Source organism: Oncorhynchus nerka, linkage group LG13 (genome assembly GCF_034236695.1).
Source record: "Oncorhynchus nerka isolate Pitt River linkage group LG13, Oner_Uvic_2.0, whole genome shotgun sequence".
NCBI lineage: Eukaryota > Metazoa > Chordata > Actinopteri > Salmoniformes > Salmonidae > Oncorhynchus > Oncorhynchus nerka.
This window is the reverse complement of record NC_088408.1, coordinates 49,797,898-49,823,929: the sequence shown is the minus strand read 5'-3', so window position 1 is coordinate 49,823,929 and position 26,032 is coordinate 49,797,898. Positions and strand designations below refer to the sequence as shown.

Sequence of the window (26,032 nt, the reverse complement as noted above, 5' to 3'; positions counted from 1 at the left end):
CTGTATCACAATTACAGTGGGTCAGAAGTTTACATACACTAAGTTGACTGTGCCTTTAAACAGCTCGGAAAATTCCAGAAAATTATGTCATGGCTTTAGAAGCTTCTGATAGGCTAATTGACATCATTTGTGTCAATTGGAGGTGTACCTGTGGATGTATTTCAAGGCCTACCTTCAAACTCAGTGCCTCTTTGCTTGACATCATGGAAAAATCAAAAGAAATCAGCCAAGACCTCAGAAAAAGAAATTGTAGACCTCTACAGGTCTGGTTCATCCTTGGTAGCAATTTCCAATTGCCCAAAGGTACCACGTTCATCTGTACAAACAATAGTGCGCAAGTATAAACACCATGGGACCACGCAGCCGTCATACCGTTCAGGAAGGAGGCGCGTTCTGTCTCCTAGAGATGAATGTACTTTGGTGCGAAACGTACAAATCAATCCCAGAACAACAGCAAAGGACCTTGTGAAGACGCTGGAGGAAACCGGTACAAAAGTATCGATATCCACAGTATAACACGTGCTATGTCGACATAACCTGAAAGGCCGCTCAGCAAGGAAGAAGCTACTGCTCCAAAACCTCCATAAGAAAGCCAGACTACGGTTTGCATCTGCACATGGGGACAAAGATCGTACTTTTGGGAGAAATGTCTGGTCTGATGAAACAAAAATAGAACCGTTTGGCCATAATGACCATCGTTATGTTTGGAGGAAAAAGGGGGAGGTTGCAAGCCGAAGAACACCATCCCAACCGTGAAGCACGGCGGTGGCAGCATCATGTTGTTGGGGTGCTTTGCTGCAGGACGGACTGGTGCACTTCACAAAATAGATGGCATCATTGGGGGGGATTATGTGGATATATTGAAGAAACATCTCAAGATATCAGTTTAAGCTTGGTACCAAATGTGTCTTCCAAATGGACAATGACCCCAAGCATACTTCCAAAGTTGTGGCAAAATGGCTTAAGACCAACCAAGTCCAAGTATTGAAGTGGCCATCACAAAGCCCTGACCTCAATCCTATAGAAAATGTGTGGGCAGAACTGAAAAAGCGTATGCGAGCAAGGAGGCCTACAAACCTGACTCAGTTACACCAACTCTGTCAGGAGGAATGGGCCATAATTCACCCAACTTATTGTGGGAAGCTTGTGGAAGGCTACCCGAAACGTTTGACCCAATTTAAACCATTTAAAGGCAATGCTACCAACTACTAATTGAGTGTATGTAAACTTCTGACCCACTGGGAATGTGATGAAAGAAATAAAAGCTGAAATAAATCATTCTCTCTACTATTATTCTGACATTTCACATTCTTAAAATAAAGTGGTGATCCTAACTAAGTCGCTCTGGATAAGAGCGTCTGCTAAATGACTTAAATGTAAATGTAAATGTAACTGACCTAAGACAGGGGATTTTTTACTAGGATTAAATGTCAGATATGGTGAAAAACTGAGTTTAAATGTAGTTGGCTAAAGTGTATGTAAACCTCTGACTTCAACTGTAGGATGCAAACATAGTTTCTTGCCACTCACCTGTAGAACTTCATAGAGGGCCCGACAGACAGCAGCACAAAAGGCACCACAGTGTAACAAATGGCAATCTGGGTGCCCGCCCACGTGATCACATCGTACACTAGCTTATGTGACGGCGAGCCCAGAAAGTGTGGCCTCACGTTGTGTCTCATCTGGAGAGAAAAAAAGAACCAAAGCAATGAATTCAGTGGAGCAAAAGAAGAAGTGAGACAAAATGTATAAACAACCCTTCTAAATCTCGTGCTCTGCCCTTTAACTCTCTCTCTTTCTCTCTCCCTTGCCAAGTTCACATTTCCCATATCTAAAGTTGCGTCCTGAATGGAACCCTATTCCCTTTATAGTGCATGGGCCCTGGTTAGAAGTAGTGCACTATATAGGGAGTAGTGTACAATTTGGGATGCAGCCAAGAGTCAAGTTTTCAACTGGACTTTCTCTCTCGGCTCATCCATCAGCGGTGATCTGCCTCGGTGAGTCTCAAAGTGACTCAGGTGATGCTCCATTAGCCTGATTCCTGCCCTGTCTGCTCTCCATCTGTCTGTCTGGCTGGCCTGTTATCTGTGCAGTCTAGCAGCTGGACCCAGGCTGTGTCCGAAATGCCACCCGACTCCCTACACACAGTGTACAAAACATTAGGAACACCTTCCTAATATTGAGTTGCTTTTTACCCTCAGAACAGTCTCAGAACAATTCGTCGGGGCTGCTGGCTCATGTTGACTCCAATGCTTCCCACAGTTGTGTCAAGTTGGCTGGATGTCCTTTGGGTGGTGGACCATTCATGAAACACACGGGAAACTGTTGAGCGTGACCAGCAGCGTTGCAGTTCTTGACATACAGTACATGTGTGCCTGGCACCTCCTACCCTTCATCTGCACTGATTGAAGTGGATTTAACAAGTGACATCAATAAGGGACCATAGACTGACCAGGTGAAAACTATGTCATGGAAAGAGCAGGTGTTCCTAATGTTTTGTACACCGATAGGGACCAGGGCTCTGGTCAAAAGTATTACACTAAGGAATAGGGTGCTATTTGGGATGCAGATCCAGTCTCTAATAAATATGCTACTTCATTCAGGCTACGCCTTCAGAGCACAGAGTCTCCGTGGTGGACTAACTATGAGTGATCCCTTAACCCACACTGATGATGCAGAAATAAATAACCATCAGGATGAAAGTGGCATTTTGTTTTATCAGGATATCTATGGCGATAGCTGAAGTCATTGACATAAGAAAAAAAAAGTAATTTGTTTAAGCGGATACGGTGAATCACTTTTTAAATTTTTTTTAATCGGTGCTTTTGAAAAGTTTAGGGCTTAGTGAGTCTCGACAGAAACAGACTTGAGTGAGAGAGAGGCCAGCTTGTGTCTGAGTGTCAGTGTTTGTTTTAGAAGGGGGAGATATGGAAAATGAGAGATATACAGAGAAAGGGAGAAACATAAAGAGACACAGAGAGAGCGAGAGAGAGATACAGAGACAGTACTCACGGCGCGTGCAGCCAGTGTGACCACAATGCCGGTGAGGAAGGTGAGGTAGTATCCAGGATATGCTCCGTGCCACATGGCCGACAGGATGAAGGTAGCCGCCGTGGGGTTGTAGGGACAGCGCTCGTAACACACCCTGTGCACACACACACACACACACACACACACACACACACACACACACAGAGGTTCTATGGATTTCTATTTTTTCTGCATCCATTGATAGCAACCATTAGTCTATGTGATTAACACATCAACCATTAGTCTGTGTGTATTTACACATCAACCATTAGTCACAGCTAGAGCTGTGTTAATAAAACAAGGGCGGATCCCGAAGGGGCCCGGGGCCGGATCTTTTTACAAAAATGTCTGTAAAGTCCGAATAGTTTGAGCTAAAAACGATTAAATAGCCATCTATGAAAAGCTGAGACTCTCACGAACATGCATGTTTTACTCTAGGATGCTCACAGGCTAAACAAGAGTCGTTAGAAGGTAAGGGGTGCTTCTACATAGAAGATCATTGGATATCCCAGTACATAGTGTCCATAATACTATAATAAACTCACATAGTTGAGGTCACTAACTCCACACAGTTGTCACTGACTAGCTGGATATTCATTTCTTACAGAGCAAACAATTTCTGTACCTACATCATTTTCATCAGGTTTTTGCTTTGGCAGACTTTTTTTGTGTGTGACGTGTCAACAAAACTCATGAATGCAACTATTTATGTCAAATTGTTTTTTGTTGTACTTGTAGCCCTGGTTGTCCTGAAAAGAAAATGGTAAAATACTTCATTGTGAGGCTAAATATGAGGGCTGTACATTCAGATAAATGAAAGTCTGATTTTTGCTGGGGTCTCAGAACTGATAGGGTTAATGGAAACTACTGTTAGTGCTAACAAAATCCACTAGGTGGCACACTTTTACACAGACAGACAAGTCCCCAGTGCCATGAGTATAGGCACATCCACAAGTTATTTAGGGCACACCTCACATTAAATAAGAATAAAGCCTCAACTGTAATTACTGTATTGTATGTAAATGTATTCTATTTAAATGTATTTAAATAGTATGTACAATGTGGCTGCAAACTGGTGTTGATAATTAGAGAAAGAAATGGATGAAATTACACTTTGTGTCTTTACCAATTACAGACCAATCCTGGTTTCTTTTGTCTCTGTACCTTTTGAGCCAATGTGCCGTCTGTATATTCCAGTTGTCGAGGAACATCTTAAAGCTGGTGGCAAACTGGAACCAAGGGAGAGAATGAAAACATCAGTATACAGTAACTTTAGCTTGGATTCGAGATATGATAAACATACTGAGACATGAATGAAGACAAATGGCACAAAAATTAAAAATAAATCCAACCTCAATATCCGTTATCCTCAGATTGGAGATGAGATCCCAACGTGGTGAGCCGTCACTGGTGTATCCGTTGAACCCAAAGCCTGCTGCGTTGTTGATGGCATCGGCTGTTCAGAATGAAAACACGTACTTCAAGGAACACCATCTCCATCCACTCACACATGTCCCATCTGCACCGTCATCCATCCTTCAATCACTTGTATTTTATAAAGCCCTTCTTTACATCTGCAGTTGTCACAAAGTGCTTAACAGTTACCCGGCCTTGACCCTAAAAGAGCAAGCAAAGCAGAAGTGAAAGCACAGTGGCCAGGAAAAACTCCCTAGGAGGAAGAAACCTTGAGCAAAACCCAGCTCAGAGGGGATGTAATTGCATCCACAAAGTGCACCATTTATTAGTGATGATAATATCATTATAGACATTAATTTATGTTATTAACATCAGATCATCCTAATAACAGCGTATTAATATCAAAGTGCAGGACAATACAGAAGATATACATCCTGTTTATGACCAGTAAAGTGAAGCACCATATTCCTTTGAGCTCCTGCAGAAGGCAGTGTGGAACAACATGACAATGAGGCGGTGCATCCGTTCCCTCTGTATGTGTGTGTGTGTGTGTGTGTGTGTGTACAGAGAAGCACCGAGTGAGTCCCACCTCTACCTGCTTGTTATCCCCATACTCTCACACCTTGCTGCAAACAAACACACGCGTGCACACCTTGTTACAAACACTTCCATGATTAATTCAGCACTCCTCTTGTGTGGACATTGCAGACCCTAAGATTAACAAGGCCATATTTTGGATATCGGTGAGGAGAAGCTGAATTTCTGAAGTCAAGGATGCTACCTCCATTAGAAATGTTTCAAATACAACCGGCACATTAACAGTCAACGGATTCAGGGAAACTAAACTGCTGATCGAAGTTGGACTGATTTCATCACCTTTAAAGCTCATCTGTTCTCAGTCTGGGAGGGGTTACTTGTCAACATGGAATAATGGAGGATATTATAGCTAAGAATTGTTTTCAGGGTCAATCAATGAAAACAAGCCTAAAGATGGAGCTTTACAATGGAAAACTGTCTACAACTACATCGCGACTCTCCTTCCTTCTCCCACACTCCCCATCATGGAGTTGAAAGTGTTGGATTGGTTTAAACATTGGTTGAAGGGCAAGTGCACACTTCGAAAGAAGGGTGGAGAATCAGACGGCAGCCTATGGAAGAGAGAGAAGACCCACCCAGTGTCCAGACGAAGTAGTACTTGGGCCGGGTGGTCAGCATGGACAGGTAGAGGTAGACCACCTGGGCGTAGAAGGGCGTGGTGGCGATGAAGTCGTCGTCGATGTTCCGTTCCACAGGGAACACTTTACACACGGACAGGAAAACCATGAGGGAGAAGAAACAGGTGGCCAGTTTACGGACGACTTCAATCTGAGGAATGGGAGGGGGGGAAACGTCAGCCATTAAAAACCGTGTGTCTCAAGTGGAACTCTGATCCCTATATAGTGCACTGCTTTTGACCAGGGCCCATGGGAATAGGGTGCCATTTGGGACGCAGCCTCCTTAAACTCACATCGGCTATGTATAATTGAGCTCTTCGCAAGAAAGACAAAAGACAGCCATGTTGCTATTCCTTCAGTGAATAGGGAATACTCTGCATTTACTACACAGCAATGGTGTCCTCTTAGAAATAATGTTTCAGACAAGCATTGGTAATAGTTGGCATGTTTTAAAAGCAGAGCATGCTGCCCATTTGGTAACTTTCCAAAACATCATAGTGGCATTTGAGACCAATGCTTACGTTTGGAGAGGGGTCAGTTTGTTTGTGCCTGCCATTGGCCTTCCCATTTGTCTGCTGGTCTCTATGGCGACGGCAGGGCGTACCCTCAATGAAGGCGATGTAATCGTTGTAAGAGCAGGTGGGGCCGGCCAGGATGCCCATGAAGTTGCAGTTGTAGCTGAAGTACTCAAGCAGACTGGGCATCCTCCTACAGGGGAGGATGGAATAGACACAGAGACAGTCATAACACAGTCATTACAGTGAATGGGGAGACAGTCAACATAGAGATAGTGACAACTTTGACACAAAAGGGACTCACGGAAACCATCACAACACGGTCGCCCAGTCATTACAGTGACAGTACAGACTGTGATGCTGACTGATACAAGCATAGTTAGAATCCACAAAGACTCTCTCTACCTCTCTCAAGATAAATCATGTAACTAAAGGCATTTTTAAATAACCTTTTAAAAAGAGCTACATGAAATGCCTATGGCTAGAGACTAAGGGTCGGTTTTGGAATTCAGCCACTACAGAGCGTCCTTACATGATCATACAGGAAGCTGCCATTTTCTGCTCAAAATAACAAAAACATACGTGTAAAACATACTTTATAGCCAGGATTTTCTGATTTGGAGTCAGCTGCTCCTCTTTCCGGCACATTCCTGTTGGGGGGAGGGACGCAGAGATGAACACATATGTAATGCTTGCTTTTGATCAGGGTGGTTTGTGTTCAAGATACTCACTTTGACTTTCCAATGTATTGGAACGAAAACATTTCATAACAGTATATATGGTTGACACGGGTGAGGCCACCATTCCATGCCCATAGACTTCCTCCCAGAGAGAGGCAGTGTTCTGAGAAGTCAGTGCTGTCCTGTCCTCTCCTGTGACTGTCCAGTGTGGGTAATGATATCCATTACGTCACAGTGGTCGGTCTCGCTCTCTCTCACCCTTTGTAGATCCCTGCTGATCTAAGGGCTAAGTAACAGATGCTAAACTTCCAGAAGGTTTGGAGCCCCGTTGTCTCGGCAACCCCTCTTGTTGCACACCACACCCTGGGGATGAGGCGACCGGAGGGAAGCGGGCCGAATAATTCTGAGTTGTTTATGGGGGCCATTACTCTGATAACAAGATAAGTACAGCTAATCAGCTCATTATATTACAGCCTAATGCCTGCTAGGGACTGGAGCCACATCTGACACAGGCCATCCCTCATCCCTGTGTGTGTGTGTGTGTGTGTGTGTGTGTGTGTGCGTGTGGAAAGCTATTGCTCCTTATTCTCTCGAACACATACTTTCTATTCTGCTTTCTTCTTCTCTTTTAGTTTTGGTCCGTGTGGCAGTTATCAGAGCACAATAGAATGTGTACTCATAAACGTACTGGGAACACAGCCTTATGATCCGACTCCTCCACATTTCTATGGCGAAATGGAGTAAGTATGTCAGATGTTCCAGCGATGTTTGTATTAAACATGCCATAACATTGGAGGTGATGTGAGGAATATCCCATGACGTTACTAGTGCATGACTTCTGTCTTTTGGTCCATCTGACATCAGAGGAGGAGACAGGCTTATGTGATTAATCCAGAAATATATTCTCTATGTCTGGTTTGAAGGGGAGAAAAAGCTCCTTTTACTTACCATCGTGGATTTCAAACGTCAAGCTGGTGATCTTCTGTGTTATCACCATCATAGGCCTATGGAGAGAGAGGGAGACAGAGAGAGAGAGAGAGTAAGAGAGAGTGAAAGTGTAAAAGAGACTAGGAATAGAGGAAATGAAATGAGTGATCATAAGCAAAAGCTATATTAGGATATAAAGCCGTCCCATGAATTCAGGCTTGGTTTCACACAATCTTCCGACACAATGTTACATGAGGACATCGGGGCATTGTATTACCGCACTCGAGTCTTACCCTGTGAAGTCAGCAGAGTACATGCCATAGTCGAAGACGTACACACGCGTGATCTGGCAGAAGCTTAGATACCCCAGGGCCACCACCAAACAGTATCTGAGAATAAAGACAGACAAAAATCACAATAGCTCATTACTAGGGCTGGGAATTGCCAGGGACCTCATGGTACGATATTATCACGGTACTTAGTTGCCAATAAGATATGTACTGCGATTTTCACGATGCTATAGGTATTGCGATTCGATACTGCGATTAGATGTTCCAAACATATTCTTCACTACATGCCTGCTGCAGAGAGATGAAAGAATGAATCAGAAAACAATTTTTGATCATTTAGGGAAATACAAAGTTGGAAGTTTACATACACTTTAGCCAAATACATTTAAACTCAGTTTTTCCACAATTCCTGACATTTAATCCTCGTAAAAATTCCCTGTTTTAGGTCAGTTAGGATCACCACTTTATTTTAAGAATGTGAAATGTCAGAATAATAGTAGAGAGAATTATTTATTTGAGCTTTTATTTCTTTCATTACATTCCCACTGGGTCAGAAGTTTACATACACTCAATTAGTATTTGGTAACATTGCCTTTAAATTGTTTAACTTGGGTCAAATGTTTCAGGTAGCCTTCCACAAGCTTCCCACAATAAGTTGGGTGAATTTTGGTCCATTCCTCCTGACAGAGCTGGTGTAACTGAGTCAGGTTTGCTGGCCTCCTTGCTCGCACACGCTTTTTCAGTTCTGACAACAAATTTCTATAGGATTGAGGTCAGGCCACTCCAATACCTTGACTTTGTTGTCCTTAAGCCATTTTGCCACAACTTTGGAAGAATGCTTGAGGTCATTGTCCATTTGGAAGACCCATTTGCGACCAAGCTTTAACTTTCTGACTGAGGTCTTCAGATGTTGCCTCAATATATCCACATAATTTCCCTTCCTCATGAAGCCATCTATTTTGTGAAGTGCACCAGTCCCTCCTGCACCAAAGCACCCCCACAACATGATGCTGTCACCCCTGTGCTTCATGTTTGGGATGACGTTCTTTGGCTTGCAAGCCTCCAAAAATAACAATGGTCATTATGGCCAAACAGTTCTATTTTTGTTTTACATCAGACCAGAGGACATTTCTCTAAAAGGTACAATCTTTGTCCCCATGTACAGTTGTAAACCGGCTTTTTTGTGATGGTTTTGGAGCAGTGGCTTCTTCCTTGCTGTGCGGCCTTTCAGGTTATATCGATATAGGACTCGTTTTACTGTGGATATAGATACTTTTGTACCTGTTTCCTCCAGCATCTTCACAAGTCCTTTGCTGTTGTTCTGGGATAGATTTGCACTTTTCGCACCAAAGTAGATTCATCTCTAGGAGACAGAACACGTCTCCTTCCTGAGCGGTATGACGGCTTTGTGGTCCCATGGTGTTTATACTTGCGTACTATTGTTTGTACATATGAACGTGGTACCTTCAGGCGTTTGGAAATTTCTACCATGGATGAACCAGACCTGTGGAGGTCTACAATTTATTTTCTGAGGTCTTGGCTGATTTCTTTTGATTTTCCTTATGACGTCAAGCAAAGAGGCACTGAGTTTGAAGGTAGGCCTTGGAATACATCCACAGGTACACCTCCAATTGACTCGAATGATGTCAAATTAGCCTATCAGAAGCTTCTAAAGCCATGACATAATTTTCTGGAATTTACCAAGCTGTTTAAGAATTTACCCACTACATGGACATTTGGTCTGGGATGGCAGAATCGTGGCATAAGACGACTAATATCCTACAGTCTTTGCTGGCCGAAAGGTGACAAAAGACGAGGTCTCCATGGAGACAGAGCTGTTGAGCATGGGTATCATAATCATTCTGTAAACATCGCAGCAGGACATAGAGCAGCTCGTCTCTGACAGTAAGTCAGCCAGCCAGTCACACACCTGCGGCCTCATTATCGAACAGAGGGATCTAGTGGGTGCTCTGTGTTGCTCCGTGTTGATCTTCATGCTCTAGCTTAAAGCTTGGTATGTCCTTAATAGGCACATCTCTCTCCATCTCCCTCTCTCAGCCTCATCTACACTTAGCCTACCCTCTCTCTCTTACGGCAAAAATCGTGGCAAAAAAATTGCAAGACTTGTACAGTCTGTGCAGGCCATGGAGACAGAGCTGTTGAGCATGGGTATCATAATCAACCCATAATCATTTCAACAGGACACATTTAGTCAGTCACTCAGCCAGCCAGTCATTCAGCTAGCCAGCCGGCCAGTCAGTGAGCTAGCCAGTGAGCCAGTCAGTGAGCTAGCCAGCCGACCAGTCTGCCAGTCAGTCAGTGAGCTAGCCAGTGAGCCAGTCAGTCAGCTAGCCAGCCGACCAGTCAGTCAGCTAGCCAGCCAGCCAGTCAGTGAGCCAGTCAGTCAGTCAGCTAGCCAGTTGGCCAGTGAGCCAGTCAGTCAGCCAGCCAGCCGACCAGTCAGCCAGTCAGTCAGCTAGCCAGCTGACCAGTCAGTCAGCTAGCCAGCCAGCCAGTCAGCCAGTCAGTCAGTGAGCTAGCCAGTGAGCCAGTCAGTCAGCTAGCCAGCCAGCCAGTCAGTGAGCCAGTCAGTCAGCTAGACAGCCAGCCAGTCAGTCAGCTAGCCAGCCAGTCAGCCAGTCAGTCAGTCAGCTAGCCAGCCAGTGAGCTAGCCAGCCAGCCAGCCAGCCAGTCAATCAGTCAGTGAGCTAGCCATTCAGCCAGTCACCCACCTGCTCCTGCTGTCTCATTATTGAGCAGAGCGGGGATCTAGCGGGTGCTCTGTGGTGCTCTGGCACATCTCTCTCCATCTCCCTCTCTCAGCCTCATCTACAACAAGCCTACCCTCTCCTTCTTACTTCCTCCCTCGCTCTCGCTCCTTGTCTTTCACACCCTCTTCCCCAGTCTCTTCCACCCTCTCTCTCTGGTAGTGCTCTGAACTCAGTTAGGAGGCACAGTGGATAGTGGCTCTGTTACTCCCAGACAGCCTCCCAAAAAACACCCTATTTCCTATTTAGTTCACTACTTTTGACCAGGGCCCACAGGGGGTGGAAATATGGTGTCATTTGGGACACACAGCCTCTAAATCATCAGAGAGGAGACGATTATATCTCACAGCCTGCACAGTCCATACACGTGCACAACCCACACACATCCCCACAGGAAGAGAGGAAATGTGTGTGTGTGTGTGTGTGTGTGTGTGTGTGTGTGTGTGTGTGTGTGTGTGTGTGTGTGTGTGTGTGTGTGTGTGTGGCAGGCATGTTAAGTCTCAAGGAGTACACCACACTCTCAGTCTTCACACACACTCCATGGCGATGACTCATACAGTCAAGCTCCCTGCAGACTATGAGGGTCAGGAAGGAGAGACTAGGGCGGAGGGGGAAGGACAAGGAGAGAGGAAAGGAGGAGACTACTAGCTCCTTCAGCAGCACTGTGAGAACCTGTGACTGTGAATGCACCTGAAGACACCTCTGGGCTATGTCAGCCAGACAGCTACCACCATCTCTTCCTCCTCCTCCTCCTCCGCTGACTGAGCTGTCCTCCAAGATAAGCAAAGGAGTCAAGCAAAACATTTTCGAGTCAATGTTGGAGGCATATGTGCTGCCGTTTACAGATCAATCTAATTTCTCAGAGGGGAACTAAGGGAAGGGAAAAAAGATTGTTGTGGCCCCTCGTTTTTGGCAGAAGCCCAAGATAAGTGGCGAGCCAGGCAATGGTATCGTCCCAAATGGCACTCTATTCCTTATATTCATATAATGCACTGCTTTTGACCAGGGCACATAGGGTGCCATTTGGGACCCAGCCAATCTCTTGCCCACACAACTGACGAGAGAGACAGAAAGAAACAACAGCAATCTATGTCGACCTGTTCATTCCTCTTTTTTTCTCCAAAGTATCAACTGAACATCAAAGTAATCGATTAGGCAGTGAAATTAGTATCCTCCACAATTAGTTTCCTCCAGGCCTGTAGATGGGGCCTGGGCATCAAGTAGGCCTAGTTAGCAAACCCCCAGAGAGGTGCCCCAGCTGGGCTAGCAAAGGAGAGAGACAAGGGGTGAGCTGGAGTAGGCTCTTATGCATGGATGCGCTCGTCTGAAAACAACTGGTGCCTCGACGTAGGTGGTGGACACAGCCAGCGGTAAGACACAGGAGGCCAAAGGGGAAGTAATAATTGGAAGATGTTATTACAGTAATCGCGAAGCCAGAGAAAAAAAGAAAAAATTTCCGCCAACAGCTGGTGAGCAACAGGACGGAATGATGGCCATGATGGCCTCCCCTCCGCTATCAGACAGATAATGACATACTGTGGGACCAAACACGCACACACAAAGAAATTATGATTTATCACACCTTTACTGCTCCAATTATTACTTCCAAGAGAAGGAGCAATTTGTTCCAATGACCTCTGCATGTACAAGTTAAATATAAATAGGACAAATTAAAGGAGGGCGGGGTTAGCACATGAAGGTGAACTCCCAGAGATTGAATTGATGTTGAGATGGGTCTGTTACTTGAACCCTGTGAAGCATTTATTTGGGCTGCAATTTCTGAGGCTGGTAACTCTAATGAACTTATCCTCTGCAGCAGAGGTAACTCTGGGTCTTCCTTTCCTGTAGCGGTCCTTATGAGAGCCAGTTCTTGAAATTTTCCGTATTGACTGACCTTCATGTCTTAAAGTAATGATGGACTGTCGTTTCTCTTTGCTTATTTCAGCTGTTTTTGCCATAATATGGACTTAGTCTTTTACCAAATATTCTGTATACCCCCCTACCTTGTCACAAACACAACTGATTGGCTCAAACGCATTAAGGAAAGAAATGACACAAATCAACTTTTAACGAGGCACACCTGTTAATTGAAATGCATTCCAGGTGACTACCTCATGAAGCTGGTTGAGAGAATGCCAAGAGTGTGCAAAGCTGTCATCAAGGCAAAGAATGGCTACTTTGAAGAATCTCAAATATAAATATAAAATATATATTGATTTGTTTAACACTTTTTTGGTTACTAAATTATTACATGTGTGTTATTTCATAGTGTTGATGTCTTCACTACTATTCTACAATGTAGAAAAAAGTAATAATAAAGAAAAAAACCTGGAATGAGTAGGTGTTCTAAAACTCTTCACTGGTACTTTATATGTCTGGGCTCTCCTGGGGGATTTGAACATTATTGGTCCAGCAGCAGCGGCCGCTCTAGAGGCAGTACAGCATGTCATCTGCGGCCAGTCTACACATCATCATTCAGACAGGCCTTCAGAAACGACTCTCACCCTGAACCACAACCACACACAGGACTTACTTGTGCATGTGTTCCACTCCTGTTAGGATCATGATGCCATAGGTGAGCCCACTCTGAACCAGAAAGTGGAGAGCATACCTGAAACACATAGGAGAGATAAGTGATTAACAGTATAATCAATCATACACATAATATTATTTATTTTTCTCTCTCTCTCTCTCTCTCTCTCTCTCTCTCTCTCTCTCTCTCTCTCTCTCTCTCTCTCTCTCTCTCTCTCTCTCTCTCTCTCTCTCTCTCTCTCTCTCTCTCTCTCTCTCTCTCTCTCTCTCTCTCTCTCTCTCTCTCTCTCTCTCTCTCTCTCTCTCTCTCTCTCTCTCTCTCTCTCTCTCTCTCTCTCTCTCTCTCTCTCTCTCTCTCTCTCTCTCTCTCTCTCTCTCTCTCTCTCTCTCTCTCTCTCTCTCTCTCTCTCTCTCTCTCTCTCTCTCTCTCTCTCTCTCTCTCTCTCTCTCTCTCTCTCTCTCTCTCTCTCTCTCTCTCTCTCTCTCTCTCTCTCTCTCTCCAGATTGACCCGCAACTGACCCTTAGTCATTACCCTGCAGCAGAGACAGAAAGAGGTCTATTTCTTCACCCTTTTTGTAAAACATGCACCTTTACATCGGGTCATATGAAGCTTTTCTCTGTAAAGCTAACTTTCAAATGAAACGTTTTCGTATGGTGTATAATTGGTTTCTCTCTTTTCATGGTCAGTGTCCTTTTTCAGCGTTATGATATCCGTAACATGCATAACGGCTGTGAATGTTACGGATATTGATGTATCATATCTTCAGACTTTTACTAAAGCAATTGTTGATGTCTTGAAAAGGATGTGTTCTAGCTAAGATTCTATTGGAAAATATATAATAAAAGCATTTCTCATACATGGCAGTACTCTTTTATTTAGATAGAAAGAGGAGAAAGAGTGTTTAGCAACAATATGTGAAGTGTTTTTTTTCTTCAAATTAAAGCACCCCAAAATATAGAGACTTAATCTAGTGTCCAGAAAAATGGATTGGCATTATAGGTACGTGGAGGTCCTGGGTTGGCGTAGTTTGCGGTTATGAGGCCAGTAGGACGTACTGCCAAATTCTCTAAAACGACATTGGAGGCAGTTTAATGGTAGCGAAATTAACATTAAATTCTCTGGCAACAGCTCTGTTGGACATTCATTCAGCTCCCTAAACTTGAGACATCTGTGGCATTGTGTTGCAAAACCGCACATTTTAGTGGCCTTTTATTGTCCCCAGCACAAGGTGCACAAGTGTAATGATCCTGCTGTTTAATCAGCTTGTTGATATGCCAAACCCCACTCTTCCACCAAGGCACCTGCAAGGTCTAGGACATTTCTGTGTGGAAATGGCCCCATCGTCACCCTCCGATTGAACAGGTCCCAGACTTGCTTATTTGTATTGAGATCCGGGCTCTTCGCTGGCCATGGCAGAACACTGACATTCCTGTCTTGCACGAAATCACGCACAGAACGATCAGTATGGCTGGTGGCATTGTCATGCTTGAGGGTCATGTCAGGATGAGCCTGCAGGTAGGGTACCACATGAGAGAGGAGGATGTCTTCCCTGTAACACACAGCGTTGAGATTACCTGCAATGACAACAAGCTCAGTCAGATGATGCTGTGACACACCGCCCCAGACCATGACGGACCCTCCACTTCCAAATCGATCCCGCTCTGAAGTACAGGCCTCGGTATAACACTTATTCGGTCGACGATAAACACAAATCCGACAATCACCCCTGGTGAGACAAAACCACGACCCGTCAGGGAAGAGCACTTTTTGTCAGTCCTGTCTGGTCCAGAGAAGGTGGGTTTGTGCTCATAGGGGTCATTGTTGCTGGTGATGTCTGGTGAGGACCTGCCTCACAACAGGCCTACAAACCCTCAGTCCAGCCTCTCTCAGCCTATTGCGGACAGTCTGAGTCTGATGGAGGGATGGTGCGTTCCTGGTGTAACTCGGGCAGTTGTTGTTGCCATCCTGTACCTGTCCTGCAGGTGTGATGTTCAGATGTACCGATCCTGTGTAGGTGTTGTTACACGTGGTCTTCCACTGAGAGGACGATCAGCTGTCTGTCCTGTCTCCCTGTAGCGCTGTCTTAGGCGTCTCACAGTAGAGACATTGCAATTTATTGCCCTGGCCACATCTGCAGTGCTCATGCCTCCTTGCAGCATGCCTAAGGCACATTCACGCAGATGAGCAGGGACCCTAGGCATCTTTCTTTTGGTGTTATCCAGAGCCAGTAGAAAGGCCTCTTCAATGTCCTAAGTTTTCATAACTGTGACCTTAATTGCCAATCGTCTGTAAGCTGTTAGTGTCTTAACGACCGTTCCACAGGTGCATGTTCATTAATTGTTCATGGTTCATTGAACTAGCATGGGAAACAGTGTTTAAACCCTTTACAGTGAAGATATTTGGATTTTTACAGATTATCTTTGAAAGACAGGTTCCTGAAAAAGGGACTTTTCTTTTTTTGCATATTCCCCTTTCATTCTCCCTCTTTATTTCCCTCCACGTCTCTTTTCCCCTCCCTCGCTTTCCCTCCACCCTTCTTTTCCTCCATCCTCCCTCAGTCTGTCTTTCCTCTATGCCATTTGCCATGTTGTTGCCAGTCAGTAATGGGCCAAGGTTCATGTGCCCAGTCAGCCTACAGAGAACCAATTTGTCCCTACATTAGCTTAATTTAACACACATTCACCCATAACACATACTCAACAGTGCGACTGGGTGCAGTTACATAGGAACAATGCCAAAGTGGATACATACCCAACACCTCACAAGCACATTATTTAGTGCTACACAGACTTTTTACCCAGTCATTGTTTCCATTGAAGACAATTAAGCATGCCCATTTTATCTAGTTTTAAGTTAAGAAAAAAAAAATTGGCCACGTGTGGCAGTTTGTGGTCACAAAGGATTGCAATGTTTGCATGCCATTTTGTGGCAAGGAATTCATATTTTTCACAACATATTGCATGTTACGAACAACAACCCATATACAGTAAATGTGGCCCTGACTCCCTACATAGTACACTACTTTTGACCAGAGCCCTATGTTAATAGGGTGCCATTTGGGATGCACTCCCTGTAAGTATGTGTGTGGCTCTAATGAGATCCTGCAGTTTACAGTGTTACAACTAAACGTCCTGGCACTCAGTCCTCGGCAGTGTCCCAAATGGCACCCTATTCCCTATTTAGTCCACTACTCGTCAAAAGAAGTGTACTACGTAGAGAATAATGGGACATATGGGACACAACCCTCATTTGCCCCATTGGTCCATCGACCTGTTTGTTTTATTAAAGCAGATCTGTTAATGAGAGAAATCTTTTTAGCAACACTGATAAAAATTGATTTCGCTCTGAGAGGAGAGCACTAGTCGGTGATGAGTCCAGCAGCATATTGACCTGATGATGCATCTATTGGCGGACCCATATTGGCATGTCCTCCCTTGGTGCCCATGAATCAGGTTAGAGGGGGGGATCCTGTTATGGATATTTTACATAAGGAATCACTGGTCCCTAATTCATTTATTAATTTCACTAATTTAACTATACTTGGAGGCAGTCAAAAGAGCTTCTTCAAAATACTAGCTTGCAAACAAATAAATATATATTGCTTAAAATTCTATGAAATGTACACAGACTATGTCATAGTATTTAATAACAGATAGTTGCCAAGAGGCAGCAGGTCAATATTTAACGAGGGCTTAAGAATATCCCTATTCATTGTCCCACTACCTATCCTATCCATTCACAGTCCTATTCAATATAACATCAGCGTGCAAAGCAAAAACATCCTCTTGAACCTGAGAGCATCAGATGTGAACACCAATACGACACAACCATCTGGTTCTAACTCCGCTACTTACTCCCGTCTAAAGTTTCGCAAAACAAATCAACTGCCCCCTATCAACCCATGCCTAGAGAAATTACAGCGGCCCGTTTATGCAGCAGCGCAGCAGAGTGCTTGGAATGGGGGTATCGTTTTCCCCTCTAAATCGACCCGTTTGGCCATCATGACACAGCGCGTGGAACCTGAGAATGTGTGTGGGTGTGTGTGTAGGCAGAGAGACGGACTCACCAGCCGAAACAGAAGAGAGCAAAGTAGAATCCCAGTAGCGTGGCCACCACATGTCTGACAAAGGGACTGGTCTTACTGGGATGGAGATAGAGACGGAACCCGAAGGCTGTCAACAGGGCAAACAGCTGGCACACAACAAAGTTCACCTGGAGAAAAGAGAGGGGGAGGTGGAGAAAGGAGAGAGAGGGGGAGGTGGAGAAAGGAGAGAGAAGGATGGAAGGAAGGAGAGGGAGAGATGCACAAATTGTTATTGTGGATGGCATGTGTTATTTTTCAGGACCATAATGTAGTTGTATAAAGTCTTAACCAGAGAGATGAGGCACACAGCCGGGAATTTGGGATTCATTTAAAGCCCCTTCAGATGATAAGATCAGAAATCCAATGTTAACAGTGTGTGTTCCATTGACTTGCAGCAAATTACTGTGAAGATAATAGATTCACGGAGATGTCTGAACAATGCAGATCCTTTTATATTCCGATCAACAAAACTGGTGCCAGAGATATGACGACATAGACTGGGGTCCAGTGTGGCTCAGTTGGTAGAGCATGGGGCTTGCAATGCCAGGTTTGTGGGTTCGATTCCCATAGGGTATGAAGATGTATGCACTCACTACTACTGTAAATTGCTCTGGATGAGACCATCTGCTAAATGACAAAATTGTAAATGTCCCAAATTGTAGCTCGATTCTCCATTGGGCCCTGGGTAAAGGTAGTGCACTATAGGGAACAGGCAAAATAGTTCCATTTTGGACTCAGGCATTTAGCAGATGGTCTCATCCAGAGCAAGATTAAGCGTCTTGCTTACAGCAGAGACAATCAATCCACTACTTTATATCAAAGGAGTGCCTTTGATTTTTTCCGGCCTGCGCAGTTCGGTGAGAGATGATCGTTAACCCCCCCAATAACGTGTTTCTGCGCATGAGCTTAGCTTGTCAACGTCACCTATAAGTGTGATCGGGGATATCTTATTGGAGAAGCAGTGTCTGCCTTCACACTGTACTGTCTACTTCATGGGAACAAATCCATTGATTGAACTGTAATGTTACTAGCTACAGTGGCCATATAGCTAGAGTGGTAAAGCATTTAGTGCTGTTTGCATTGAGCTGCACTTATTACCACCCCATTCGTTTCATATGAAGTGTGTTGGACTGCCTTGCTAACCTAATAAGCTAGTGTACATTATCAAACCTAACAAACTTTAGCTAGACTTAAAGGATGATTTAAAAAAGATATATATATTTTTTAACTATTATGCAGTTTTATTTTTTTTAGTTAGAACAAGTATGATGAAAATGGTGGACTAGACAGGAAAAAGTGCCCTATTTTATTTTTTCTTGTCGCTCCTGTCGGCTCCCCCACGTGGAGGTCCGTGCTCTCTAATTGGCTAAACGTCGAGTTGTCAGCCACTGCCGAGCATTAGAATTCTACAAGCAGAAACGGCAGTTTCGTTGGTACCAGGTCGGTACGTCTTTTGTTCTAGCAAGGGAAGGAACGGCCTGCCACTGTATCGGCAATCAGATTCTCTACGTGTTTCCTGCTTAAAGTTTGGAAAGAGCGGACTTTGTGCACTTCTGGTAATACCGTATACCTCGGTATGGTACGAAGGTAGGAAAATCTGGATACTGCCCAACCTTACATTATAGCCTGGTTGAACCATACTGAATGTGCAGCGACCATAGTCTAACAGTAACACTCCTGGCTACGACTCATGTACACTCCTCACACCACCGGATACCGGGGTTCAATTCCCAACTCCAATCCTTCAATCTGATTCTCCAACCCATCTGTATCCTCTCTGTCATTTCAGGACTGTCGAAATACACCACACAAACTAATTTAAAACAAACTGAACACTGTTTCACTTGGTGAGTGCAGCTCTCAGTCAGGTTTAACCAGGCTACCGCACAAGGATAACAGGGAAAAATGTAGGCTAAACGACAGGAAGCAGAATGAGGTGTGACTCAAAGGTTACATTCCAAATGGCACACTATTCTCCATTTAGTGCACTACTCTGGTTTCTGGGCAAAAGTTGTGAAATAAATGCAAACGGGTGCCATTTGGGACGCATCCAAAGCAAGGGCATGGCCAGTAGCGCTGGGCTACCCAAGATGCCCTGTGACCCAGATAAAACTGCTGTTCTGTTAGCATATGCCATAATGCCAAGAGCCAAGTGGAGCCACAGTAATACAGCGCTTGAGTCTGGACTGAACAGAGCTAAGGGGCCTCACACACACACACACACACACTTAAGCAGAGCTCTTGGGCCAGTGCGAGTTGAATACTGATGAGCTGGCAGGGATGCAAGAGGGGACAACCCATGCTCTCCCTCTCTCTCGGGTCAAATGTCACTAGTGGGAGGCGGTCCAGCTCAGGGTAAGACAGCCCGCACCCTCTGCCGCAGGGCATCATCACCCCTCTCAAAGTCAATCCCCTCATCTGTAGCTCTGCTACCTTTCCCGTCTGCCATTGGTCCTAATGGCACCCTATTCCCTATATAGTGCGCTACTTTTTACCGTGCGCTATGGGAATAGGATACAATTTGGGACACAGACAGAGAGGCTGGCCCTGGTTTAAGGACAGCACATCTGTCAACTCACCCCATGCCAGGGTGAGTCGATCTGCTGCCTATCAAAGACAACGAGAGTCTGGGGCATTCCTCTCAACCAAATAACAGAAAGGCCCGCGTCAATCGGCGAGGCAGTGATACAGGTCAAATGCAGCCGTTGTTATCTCAATATCAAATAATTTCTTGGTAACAATAAAGTATCTTTCTGTTTTAAATTTAAAATGGTCAAAAAGGACTAAATAAATGACTTCTTAGAAAATTTAATTTCGCAATAAATAATTTTGCTGGGAGTGGTGAGAGAGGGGCTAATTGTAGGAACGTAATGGGAGAGATGAGTAACCTGAAAACTAGCTGCTGTTGTTGTCTTTATTGGTCTATTAACTTACACGGCTTGGGGATGTCACCAGGTGGTCCAAAAAGTCCATCCAGCCAAACAAGATGAAATTTCAGGCACTTTTCAAACAGCTAAAATACACTAAAATTGCATTATCATAATTTTCACAATATTATTCCAATCTCAGTGTGGAAATATATAAAAACACAAGAAAATCTAGTTTTACTGCACTTCCCCTTTAAATTATTTATCACCTCAGTTTTCTGCAAAGCTTCATCATTCAGGCTCATTTCTATGTATGTCTGAAGTGCCTTTCAAAACTGTAAGATCGTATTTTACAACTTAGCTAGCCATGTTGGCGATAGAATAAGCTTTAAAATGATCCCCACCTGACCCAGATTGCGACTTATAAATGGACCTTTTTGGATTGCGTAAACAACAGTAATTGTGTGATGGTGCGGACACAGGGCTGTGTTCCAAACAAACAAAAAAACTACAAGTGTACTTGATTCAGTTCGTCAATGGCAAAGCTAGGAGAGCTAAACAAAGCACATTACACCTTGATCACACCTACAGCGTCATTGCGTAAAATAGCACGCAGCATCATCTGGATACGTGTGCAACAAAAAGTTCAACATTCGCCTTCTACCATTTCTGTCAAGCGGTCCGCTCATAAAATATGATGCATATGTTGGATAAATCCAACGTCTGCGCCACACAGAACACACTGCAACTGCCTCTGCAACGCCATGCTGCAAAGCAAACGCGGCGTTCCATTGGAATTGAATGTACTTCTGGTGTGCCAAAATGTAACGACGCTGTAGGTGCGATGGAGGCGTTTATATTGAAGGCTCTTTCCTTCAGTCACATTTTGTTTATTGAAATGACTTCTGAACTGTGCATAGTTTGAAGAGGCGTGTGGCCACTCGGAGACGCCAGTTGGACCTCTTACTCAAACCCTTGAAAATTTGTTCTCTTCTCTCCAGAAAACCAAATCATATTTAAAAAGGTATTTGAATCTATGCAAGTTATTTTGAAACCAAATATTTGACGAAGAACCAAAAACTACAAACGTTAGTTGAATTAGTCTAAATATGTGATCATAAGCACATGGTTTGGAGGGCTCTTGGATAGGAATCTTAATATAGCCTACAGCCTAGAATTAAATACATGAGGGGCATGGAATCACCTCAACATTAGAGTAGACCACTTTCGCAGCTTCAAAATGACTAACAAATATATTCTCATAATGAGTGAGACATAATACTGCAACACTTGACAAAGTTCTTATACATGTGTAGTAAGATAGCAATATCGTTACATAGGACTTAGGAAATTGCCTTAGCATTGCATAATAATGGAGTTATTACGTAAGTGAAATCAGGAACAGTCACCACTCGTGTGCAATAGTTCAGCAAACTCAGCAAATTCCTATGCAATTCAAATGCAATTATCAAAGTATTAAGTAACAACATGCTAATAAAATGTTTCTCCAAAATAAGTGTTTTACTCTACATTTTTTAATTTAGCCTTTATTTAACTAGGCAAGTTAGTTAAGAACAAATTCTTATTTACAATGACAGCCTACCGGGGAACAGTGGGTTAACTGCCTTGTTCAGGGGCTGAATGACAGATTTTTACCTTGTCAGCTCAGGGATTCAATCCAGCAACCTTTCGGTTGCGCTATAACTACTAGGCTACCTCCCGCCCCATTGTTACACAGGCACAAGAACAGTTTAATGTTACGCGTTGACTGAGAATGCTAACAGTAACAAACTATGGCTTTAAGTGTCGAAAGGAAACTCTTCTTGAATCAACTACTGCCAAGGTAGGTGGAAAATCACGTTAGTTTGTAGTCTGAGTAAACTATCCCTTTAAAATGACAGTATAGTGCGTGTATGAAAGAAGAACACTTACCCTCAGATGGACACAGTTTTCTTTGCAAAGCATCCAACATGCTGTTTTCAATGTCTGCAAATGGCTTTGAATAACTCAGCAACCTTTTCAGTGGTATGTTGAGAGTCATGCAGTAGTTGACCGTCACAATTTATTTATACTTACATGTACAAAATATAATTGGTTAATTGGTTTGACTTGATTATGCACACCTTGAGCAAAATTGGAACGTCAATGCTGCAGACATTTTTTGGTACCCTTCCCCAGATCTGTGCTTCAACACAATCCTGTCTCGGAGCTCTACGGACAATTCCTTAAACCTTATGGCTTGGTTTTTGCTCTGACATGCACTGTCAACTGTGGGACTTTATAGAAACAGGCATGTGCCTTTCCAACCAAATCAATTGAATTTACCATAAGGGGACTTCAATTGAGTCTCATAGCAAAGGGTCTGAATACTTATGTAATTAAGCATTTTTTAAATATTTTTTTATTAGCAAAAAAATATTTAAAAACATGTTTTCGCTTTGTCATTATGGGTAGTGTGTGTAGATTGAATAAATGTTTTCCCACATCAATCAATTTTAGAATAAGACTATATCGTAACAAAATGTGGAAAAAGTAAAGCGGTCTGAATACCTTCCGAATGCACTACATTTACATTACAATTCAGCCATTCAGCAGACGCCCCAATCCAGAGCGACCCACAGCTACTGCTTTCATCTTATGATAGACAGTCGAGACAACCACATATCACAGTTGTATCCCAACCACGCATCACACACATAATACAATTTGGCAGTACGTTCAACCGGCCTCACAACCCGCAGACCCTGTGTATGGCATCGTGTGGGCGAGCGGTTTGCCGATGTCAACGTTGGGAACAGTGTGCCCCATGGTGGCGGAAGAGTTATGGTATGGGCAGGCATAAGCTACAGACAGCAAACATTTTATGAATGGTAATTTGAATGCACAGAGATACCGTGATGAGCTCCTGAGGCCAACTGTCGTGTCGCCGGCATCTCATGTTTCAGCATGATAACGCACGGCCCCATGGCGCAAGGATCTGTACACAATTCCTGGAAGCTGAAAATGTCCCAGTTCTTCCACGGCCTGCATACTCACCAGACATGTAACCCATTGAGTATATTTTAGAATGCTCAGGATCAACGTTTACGACAGTGTGTTCCAGTTCCCACCAATATCCAGCAACTTCTCACAGCCATTGAGGAGGAGTGGGACAACATTCCACAGGGCACAATCAACAGCCTGATCAACTCTGTGCGAAGGAGATGTCGCGCTGCATGATGGTGGTCACACCAGATACAGACTGGTTCTCTGATCTACGCCCCTACCTTTTTTAAATATTATCTGTGACCAACAAATGCATATCTGTATTCCCAGTCATATGAAAACCATAGATTAATTGATTTAATTTGACTGATTTCCTAATATGATCTATAACTTAGCAAAATCTTTGAAATTGTTGCATGTTGAGTTTATATTTTTGTTCAGTATAGATCCAGATGAGGTTTAGGGTTGGGCAAATGATTTGTCCCAAAAATTATGCTTTTAGTTTGAGATATTTATAGCACTAGCCTTTTGCTAGTTACCCATTCTAAAAACTGACTGGAGCACTATGTTAAATGTGTCAGTTATTTATTGTAATGCTGCAGCCAAAGTGTATACTGTGGATTCGTCAGGGTACATGGTCACACAAGCTTTATTTAAGGACAGTGGATGGTCATTAGTAAGCACAGAAAACAATAATGGTCCAAGCCGGCTGCCCTGCGGTACACCACTCACCTGAATTTGCATATTTTTTTATTTAACTAGGCAAGTAAGTTAAGTAGAAATCTTATTTACTTTGACGGCCTACCAAAAGGCAAAAAACCTCCTGCGGGGATGGGGGTTGGGATTAAAAATAATAATAAATTAAATTAAAATATAGGACAAAACACACATCACGTCAAGAGAGACAACACTACATAAAGAGAGACCTAAGATGACAACATAATATGGCAGCAACACATTACAACACAGCAAGGTAGCAACACAACATGACATCAACATGGTAGCAACACAACATGGCAGCAGAACAAAACATTGCCCAATAATGATTGTACTCAGACAACAGCACAGCAATGCAAAGCCGCCAGTCAGTAAGCGTGTCCATGAGTCTTTGAATGAAGAGATGGAGACAAAACTGTCCAGTTTGAGTGTTGTTGCAGCTCGTTCCAGTCGCTAGCTGCAGCAAACTGAAAAGACGAGTGACAGAGGGATGTGTGCGCTTTTGGGGTGTTGTATGTGGAAGATGAGGGCTGCAATAGATATCTCAGATAGGGGGGAGTGAGGTCTAAGAGGGTTTTATAAATAAGCAACAAACAGTGGGACTTGCGACGGGTTAGAGGATTCCATTAAAGAAAACCCTCTGTTCTATTTAATAGGTAACTGTCCATCCATGATAAGGCAGAGGATGTTAATCCATAACACCTACGTTTTTTTCAGCTATGATCAATGATATCAAAGACATAGTCATGAATATGCTTTTTAGAGTATTCCTGTTGGAAATATTACAAATGTGTCCATATCCATATAGGCCAATTTCCAGAAGTGTAAGGGGTTAATCAACCATGACTACACATTTCCCCTTTGCCTTTCAGACCATTTTTGGCTTCCTATTGTCTGTCCACTCTGGCCTCCTCTGGTCTCTATGTGCCTCATACTCTTTCCATCTTTCTCTGCTATTTCTCCCTCTGCCTTGTTTCGGTGTTCTCTGTGTGGGTGCTGCCGGTTGTACCTCTCTAACGAGGCTGGCAAGATGTGCATCAGCAGTCTGCATACAGACTTATGTCTCTGCACCATGTCGATGGTTACCACAAAGACCGTCACACAAATCTAATCCCAGTGATTCACTGTCTGCAGCACAAATAGCACCCTATTCCCTACATAGTGCACTACTATTGACCAGAGTCCTTGTGCACTATATAGTAAATAGGGGTACATTTGAGACATAACCACTGTTTTGCTTCCGACCGAGAGGGGAAAAGTGGTCATGTGGTGTTTACGTAACAGGAAGCTGACACAATCTGCACGCCAATGAGTAGCTACAGCTCTAACATCCTTTGTGATGTCCACCCTATTCCCCTCAGTGCCCTACTTTTGGCCAGAGCCCTATGCAGCCCTTTAGAACCATCCCAAAGCATCGTGCCATTAACATCAAGCAACACCTCCAGTAAACTGATTCCAAGAGAGACCACTTGTCCATGAAGAGGTGGCTATAGAACTGGAGGGCAATGTGGCAGAGGAACACGCACGCTCACAAGCACAATCACACACGCACTCACTCACACACACGCGCGCGCGCGCGAATGAACACGCACGCTCACACACAAACACGCATGCTCACAAGCACTCTCACGCTCACACACATGCTCGCAGGTACGCTCAAGCAAGCACACGTACGCAAGCACGCTCACATAAACACGCTCACACACACACATACACAAAAACAAGCACGCTCACTCACGCACACAAGCACACTCATGCTCGCTCACAAGCACTCACACAAGCAAGCAAGCTCACACACGCGCAAGCACACACACATGCTGTCGCACGCAAGCACACATGCTGCCGCACACACACACACACCACGCTCACATGCACTCTCACACAGGAATTGTCAGTGATGTTAAACCAAACCTCCTCATTCCTCTTTCTGATTCCACTGAGAGAAAGAGAGTGTGTCACACAGCCCCATGCATAATCCATGCAAACCACACTTAACAACTCAAAG

The 26,032-nt window shown here is 44.0% G+C and overlaps 1 protein-coding gene across 4 annotated transcripts in view; it reads right to left on the bottom strand.

Moving 5' to 3' along the window:
• Positions 1-26,032, bottom strand: part of mboat2b (membrane bound O-acyltransferase domain containing 2b) — a 58,832-nt gene that overhangs the window by 3,850 nt on the left and 28,950 nt on the right. For 3 of the 4 annotated variants that reach the window (XM_029677257.2, XM_029677259.2, XM_029677260.2), the window contains exons 2-12: positions 17,441-17,586; positions 13,374-13,451; positions 8,076-8,171; positions 7,804-7,859; positions 6,771-6,825; positions 6,182-6,368; positions 5,619-5,811; positions 4,383-4,486; positions 4,195-4,259; positions 3,013-3,145; positions 1,531-1,682 (exon numbers count right to left, since the gene is read on the bottom strand). In XM_029677257.2, coding sequence (XP_029533117.1) covers positions 1,531-1,682; positions 3,013-3,145; positions 4,195-4,259; positions 4,383-4,486; positions 5,619-5,811; positions 6,182-6,368; positions 6,771-6,825; positions 7,804-7,859; positions 8,076-8,171; positions 13,374-13,451; positions 17,441-17,586 — 1,265 coding nt within the window. Of the gene's footprint in view, positions 1-1,530; positions 1,683-3,012; positions 3,146-4,194; positions 4,260-4,382; positions 4,487-5,618; positions 5,812-6,181; positions 6,369-6,770; positions 6,826-7,803; positions 7,860-8,075; positions 8,172-13,373; positions 13,452-17,440; positions 26,026-26,032 lie in introns of those variants that run through there. The other variant, XM_065026460.1, reaches the window with a different exon arrangement.